The 6,652-nt window shown below is 62.3% G+C and overlaps 1 protein-coding gene across 1 annotated transcript; it reads right to left on the minus strand.

The window, feature by feature from the left end:
• Nucleotides 1-552: 552 nt before the first annotated feature.
• Nucleotides 553-4,041, minus strand: LOC119148428. The gene is made up of 7 exons (XM_037388568.1): nucleotides 3,774-4,041; nucleotides 3,355-3,387; nucleotides 2,997-3,098; nucleotides 2,499-2,523; nucleotides 2,190-2,245; nucleotides 1,376-1,407; nucleotides 553-822 (listed from the first exon to the last, which is right to left on the minus strand). Exons 1-7 carry the CDS (start codon nucleotides 3,940-3,942, stop codon nucleotides 751-753), a joined length of 489 nt encoding a protein of 162 aa, XP_037244465.1. The 5' UTR covers nucleotides 3,943-4,041; the 3' UTR covers nucleotides 553-750.
• Between the last annotated feature and the right edge of the window lie 2,611 nt (nucleotides 4,042-6,652).

Consider the following 6,652-nt stretch of genomic DNA (forward strand, 5'->3'; position numbering starts at 1 on the left):
ACTGGAAGCAGGAAACTGATGGGTAACAGTACAGATGGAGCAATCACTCACTAATTGGGTAAAAAGAGATTAGGTTGGGGGGATTTAACCCAATTTACTGCAAGTTGGCAAAAAATATTCCATTACTGGTTTGGGTATGGGGAAATGAAAGACAGAGGAAGTTTCCAATCCACTTCCACCCTTTCCCACGCTCTCCCCCACACCCAGCCCCACTCCAGCCACTCTTCCCTCACCTTTCTACCCCTGGAGGTTCTGCGGAGTCTCCCCGGCGAGGGGCTGAGGGGTTTCTCTGCGCCGCTCCTTGCCTCTCCCTTGCTCCCCTGCGGGTCCTCCGTGGGCTGTGCTGCCTTCCAAGGTATCCCTGCTCCATCATCCCCTGGCTGCCAGCCCTTCAGGGGGTACCTGCTCTTGGAGCCCTCCTTCTCCTCCTCTGACCTGCTCATGTTCCTTTTTCTTTTGGGCTGTTGTGCTGTAACCCAAGCCGGCAACGCGACTGCTGCTCGCCGCCTCGGGATGGGGCAGAGGGTCGGAGGCATAACAGTGACAAAACACGTGGGTCGAGATAAAGGCGGTTTAATAATGAAACAAAAAGCTGCACAAGCAAGCGAAGCAAGCCCAGGAATTCATTCACCACTGCCCACGGGCAAGAGGGGCGTTCGGGCGTCTCCGAGAACGCCGGGCTCCATCACACGTGGTGGATACGTGGGAAGACAAACACCATCATTCTGGATTTTTCCCAGTGCCAGGGCGTTACCGGGGCTGGCCAGAGGAGCGGGTCACGGTGGCGTAGGTTGAGGTGGTGTTCATCGCCTGCAAAAGAGGCTGCAGAAACACCAGGGTTTATTTTTGTGGGCTGCAAGCCCGGCGCCAGCACCCAGCCCCAGGCTGGAGGAGCATCGGAGGGAGCCAGGCGCTTTGGAAGACCAGGCTGGGTGCACAAAGTAGCAAAAATGATACCAGATTTGGGGCAATATCGTGTTTCTGGCTGGGTCCTTATTGCTTATTTGGGGCAGGTCTGCTTGAAAAGCCCCGATATTTTACAGAAGCGTTTAGGCATGAACTAATTTTCCAGGGGAAATGTTTGTGGAAGAAACGGATTAAAAATAAAATAAAATAAAATTGACTTCGTGGAAAATACATCTTGTTGTTGGAGAGGTGCCAGCTATTGGGGGCAGAAAGGGGCATCAGGTGAGGCAGGGGCAGGCAGCCACAGAAAGAAATCTCATTTTCTCCAAGTGAATCCATTGAGTTCCCGGTGGCAGTGGCGCCGTGGGACTCCACCCCACCCAAGCCACCAGCACAGACCCCAGCCAGCACATCCCACCCCTGGGGACCCCGCTCCCCCGTTTGCCACCAAAGCTGCGCCACGACTTACCCTGTGACGCCCAATGTAGGCAACGCTGACGTCTGGGGGGGACAAAACCCGCGCCGTTAGCCCTTGCTTCTCATGCTGGGGTGGGACAAGACCCCCACCACCATCGCCCTGCTTTGAACAGCGTATCCTTGGGGGTCAGGGATGAAACACCTGCCCTGCCCCCCCCGAATTACCCCCCTCCTGGCTGCAGAGCAAGCAGCTGTCCCGCCTGTGCGTGCAGAGCAGGGATGCTGCTGGGTTTTGGCTGCATCTTCCCCCGACCCACAGCATCTTCTCGCTTGCCCAATCCACAAACGTTTGTCTGCCTCTCTGTCCCCGCGTGGGAAACCGAGGTCACCCTGCAAATAGAGCGAGGGCAGGGAGATACCCCGCTCCCGCAAGCCGCAGCACCCCTGTGTCACTGCAGCCTGTGGTTTCAGAGGCAGCGAGATGTTTTTCTCCACCAACACCCAGAAATGCACCCACTTCCTGTGCTGCTGCACCCTGCTTCGGAGCAGAAATTGTCTGGAAATGAGCGGCAGAGTGGGTTAAGCAGCAAGCCTGGGGAGGGGGGGCTGGATTGCAGCGCGGGGGGCTGGGAGTGTGTCGGGCAAGTCCCTGCCAGCAAGTGGGGTTGCTCCCCTCGCTTCTTGTCACCTTTTTTCTGCAGGCAGAAGCTGGGCTGCGCATGCAAGGAAGAAGCAGGGTGCAATGCAGCTGGGGGGATTCTGCCCTGGTTCAACGAGCAGGATTTTTGAGCATCCCACTGGGATTGCACGTGGGGAGGGGGAAGGTCCTGCGTGGGTCCCCCCAGGGTGGGGGAGGTGGTACTCACACTGTATTTCATTGTCGTTGCTTGCTTCAGCCTCGTGGCTGGGAACTCGCTGCTGCCTGGGCGGGAGGAGGGGGAAAAGGTTTCGGACTCTGTGTCCTGCCTGCAATGGGGCCATCTGAGTCATTGCAAGGGATGATGCAATTGCATCGGGGCCACGGCTGGAGTCAGGGTCAGGGCAAGCCCTGCTCTTCCCTGCCTCCATCACGGGCACAGCCCGTGCTGCCCTCGGCCAAGGACCACCCCAGGGTGCCCGGGATGCCCCCGTCTCCATCACCCCAAGCCCCCCAGCCAGGAGGGATTGCTGCTCACCTTCGGCATCTCTCTCCGCAGCCCACTGCAAGGACAAAAGGGAGCGGTGAGGAGGCAGAGCTACCTCACAGCCCACCAAGACAATGGGCTCGAACCCCACACCTCCCTCGCGGAGGGAATTTTCAAGCCCAGCCATGAATCCCGTTTCCCAGACTGGCTTTTCCCAAGCCGTGGGCAGCCCAGGTGTCCAGGAGCGATGCTGGCTCTGCTCAGGCCACCCAGGAGGCTCCCGTGCCCAAGGGGCTGGGAGCAGCTGCCTGCCAGGGGCAGGGGGGCATTTGGATGTGCCAGCCTGCTTTGGCTTCGATGTCACCCCAGAGGTAAAGACATCTTTATCTCAGCACCTTTGCTCCCCCCAGGGGAAAAAGGCTCAGCTTCCCGCTGAAAGGGGGGCAAGGATCTGGCCATTCTAAACGGGCACGGGTCAGCCAGCAGCAGCCCCGGCTCAGGGTGCAGTTTTAGCTCGAGATTTACCCCCGGTTTCCCCAAATCGCTCACCTCGCTTCAAAAACCAGCAGTTGACGGCAGCCAGGAGGAGGACGGAGGCAGCCGCCAGTCCCAGCCCGATTCCTAAGTCACGGTGGAGCAGGGGATCGGGAGCTTGGGGGAACAGAAAGTGTTGGGGAAGAGGAAGCATCACGCGGAGAGGAAGGAGAGGTCAGGACGTGCCCTTAGAGGCGGCCAGATCCCAGCTGATGAACCTCCTCATGTGTTGGTGTCACCAGCCCGGCATCCCTCGTCCCTCAGCATCCCTTGTCCCCCAGCATCCCTTGTCCCTTGGCATCCCTCCCCCCCCGGCATCCCTCGTTCCAATGCTGGGAGACACCGAGTGTGCAGGGTGGGGGGGATGACCGACCTGTGGGTGCTCGCTGGGTGCTGGACTCGCTGCCTGGGGGGAGGAAGGGACAGGGTGAGAGTCCAGCTCGCCTGGGAACTGCACAACGAAGCCACTGCGGGGACACAACAAGCACACCTGCCCCACCATCTTTGATGGTTGCGATAAATAAATAACTGCACGGTTGGGGCTGGGGGTTGGCACCAGCAGCAGCAGCGCTGCATGCGTGTTCCTGATGCTGGGGCAGGAGAGGAGCTGGATGCTCGCCCAGCACTGGGTCGAGTTTCTCCGGCAGCAAAGGCTGGGATGAACTGCACACAGACCTCCAGCATCCCAAGCACCTGTGGACACGCCATAGGGAATTACCGCCCCCCCACATTCCACTGGCATATCTGGGGTCCCATGGTGATGCTTGATCATGTCCCAGCACCGTGTCTCACCTGTGACGGCCACCTGCCGGGGGACACTGAGGGCAGAGCTCCTCACCCAGTTCTTCTCATCCTTGTGCTGGTACCCACACGTGTACCACCCCGCACTCTCCAGGGTGACATTCAGCTCCATGACATAGTTCAGCTGCCCCCAGTCAGCTCTCAGGCTGTACTTCTCCATCCCATCCTTGCAGAAGACAACTCGAGTGGCATCAGATTGCTGGTTAACGAAGCACCATAACGAAACCAAATCCCCCTCGCGAGTGCTGGAGGTGCTGAGTGAGAGGACCGGAGCTGGGAGAGTACCTGGAGAGATGGCACAGGGATGCCCCAGCAGCGTTCCTGGAGCCTCCTCCCCAGGCTCCACGCACGGGGGGCAAACCCCCTCTCCCACCCCGTGCTCACCCCCTTTCCCCATCCCAGCCCCATCACCTGGGATGCTGCAGATGCTCTGGACGCTCACACTGGCTCCTGCGGTGTGGGGGAGGAGAGGGGCTGGGTTAGAGGGGCAGCGACCCAGCTCACCCACGCGCCTCTGCAGCCCCTCAGCCCCCTGGCTTCCCACTGCCCCACACCCCCTGCCTTGGCTTGGCTGCGCTGGCTGGGATCCCTGGCGCCCTGACGCGCTCCGGCACCCACCGACGCCGATGGATGCTCCCATCCATGGGGATGTACAGAAAATGTGCTGCGTGCCCATGGCAGAGCGCCGGCTGCAGGGCCCAACGATCCCCGGCCCCTCACCAGAGCACCCCTCCCCCTCACACCCCCTCCCCAGCTTCCCGTGCCCAGCACCCGTCCATGCTGCCTCGCTCCCCAGCCCCCCAACAAAACCCTCCCCAACCCACCCAGCAGCAGCAGCAGCACAGCAGGGCCAGCAGGAGACAGCCCGATGCATCCCCCCAGCCCCAGCATTTCTCGGGGGGCTTCAGGAACCCCCTTTCCTCTGGGCAGCACCCCAGATCTGACGGCCCCGTGCCTCGCAGCACGCTGGGACGGCTCGTGCCGTGTAGCTGTGGCCAGCAGCACCTTGGCCACCAGGAGAGGTGGGGGCCCCACCTCAGCCCCCGCCATGGACACACAGGCCCCCCACCGTCACGTCCCCACGCCCCAACACCGCAGCACCAGCCGCTTTCGCCTGTTCTTGGGGGCAGCATCCTCCCGGCAAAGCCGCCCTGCCCCTTGCCCCCATGCTGATGGCAGCAGGGGGGTTGCAGATGCCCCTGCCGCTTGTGCCCTGGGCTGCGCCCACAGCTGCACGTCCCCAAACCCCCGGGGAGCCAGCAAAGGCCACCAGCCCCCCATGGGGCCAGCAAAGGCCACCATCCCCTCCCAAAGCCTTTTGGGTTCCAGTCATGGGGGGCTCGTGAGTCCGTGGGGGGAAGGATGAGCCGGGGGCGCATGCTGGGGGCTGCGGACTCTGAGATGCCACCCCCACCCCAAGGGAAACCGTCGCATCGCTGAGGGCAGGGGAGAGCAGCCCCCTCCTCGCACACACGACCGCACCAGCCGGGAATCCAGCAGCTCCCCCAGCTCTGCTCGGCAAAGACGGCAGCAACACCAGCCTCTGGCTTCGGGACAAATCCTTTACTCCTCCTCTCCCACCCGGAGCCCACCCGCGGGGTCCGCCAGGGGCACAGGGACCAGCCCCCCACCCCCCAGTGCCCAGGGAAGGGCCCTGGGCTGCCAGCACCATCCCGGGCACTGGGAAGCACTGGAGGGATGCAGGAGCTGGAGGACATCACTGGAGGAGGCTGCAGTGGGGAGAGCAGGGGGCTGCGAGGGCATTGGGGGGCACTGACGGCAAGGGGGGCGTCTCAGCGGCTCTGTCTCTCCAGGAGGAGGGTGATGATGGGGGCGGACGACAGCAGGAGCAGGGTCAGGGCAGAGCGCAGGATCCAGATCCAGAGGGGCATGGCTGGCCACAGAAAGGACGAGGGTCACCACCGGGACAAAGCTGGGATCGGGGGGAAGGGGATGCTGGGAAGGGCTCCGAGCAATCACCTACCTCTGGGGGGGGGCGCGAGCTTGGGCGAGGGGCTGCCGCCTGTCAGGGAAATGCAGACGTCGTGTGTCCTATTGCCGGCACCAGAACCACCCCAGAACCCAGCAGAGCCCACCGCCCACCTCTTGCTCCATCACCAGCGTGGGGACCACCCAGCCCATGGCACGTCCCCACCTTCCCGCAGGGTTGATGGAGAGGAGCCCTGGGAGACCCCCCAGCTCAGCCCTAGATCCATTAGACCCCAGCCCCGGCTCTCTGGCATTGCCATTCGCCCAGACCCCCGTCTGTGGGAGAGGAGGGTGCTGGAGGGAGTGGGGGTCCCCTGGGGCGCTGGGGGGGGATCTGTCTCTAGAGCATCCCTCGGTGCAGCTGGGGAGCTCAGCTGGGGGACAAGTGCCATGCCCTGCCTGCATCCTCATCAGAGCCACGTGGCAGCGAGTGCCCTGTCCCCTCTGCCCACCCATGGGGTCGTGTCTCACCTGTGACGGCCACCTGCCGGGGGACACTGAGGGCAGAGCTCCTCACCCAGTTCTTCTCATCCTTGTGCTGGTACCCACACGTGTACCACCCCGCACTCTCCAGGGTGACATTCAGCTCCATGACATAGTTCAGCTGCCCCCAGTCAGCTCTCAGGCTGTACTTCTCCATCCCATCCTTGCAGAAGACAACTCGAGTGGCATCAGATTGCTGGTTAACGAAGCACCGTAACAAAACCAAATCCCCCTCGCGAGTGCTGGAGGTGCTGAGTGAGAGGACCGGAGCCGGGAGGGTACCTGGAGAGATGGCACAGGGATGCCCCAGCAGCGTTCCTGGAGCCTCCTCCCCAGGCTCCACGCACGGGGGGCAAACCCCCTCTCCCACCCCGTGCTCACCCCCTTTCCCCATCCCA

This window comes from Falco rusticolus, chromosome 5, assembly GCF_015220075.1.
Source record: "Falco rusticolus isolate bFalRus1 chromosome 5, bFalRus1.pri, whole genome shotgun sequence".
Lineage (NCBI taxonomy): Eukaryota > Metazoa > Chordata > Aves > Falconiformes > Falconidae > Falco > Falco rusticolus.

Coding starts and splice junctions, on each gene's coding strand:
- LOC119148428 (XM_037388568.1), bottom strand. CDS start 3,942: ATGGAGAAGTACAGCCTGAGAGCTGACTGGGGGCAGCTGAACTATGTC. Junction 3,099..3,354: donor CACCCAGCGAGCACCCACAG/GTCGGTCATCCC, acceptor TGTTCCCCCAAG/CTCCCGATCCCCTGCTCCAC. Junction 2,524..2,996: donor CTGCTGGTTTTTGAAGCGAG/GTGAGCGATTTG, acceptor TTGTCCTTGCAG/TGGGCTGCGGAGAGAGATGC.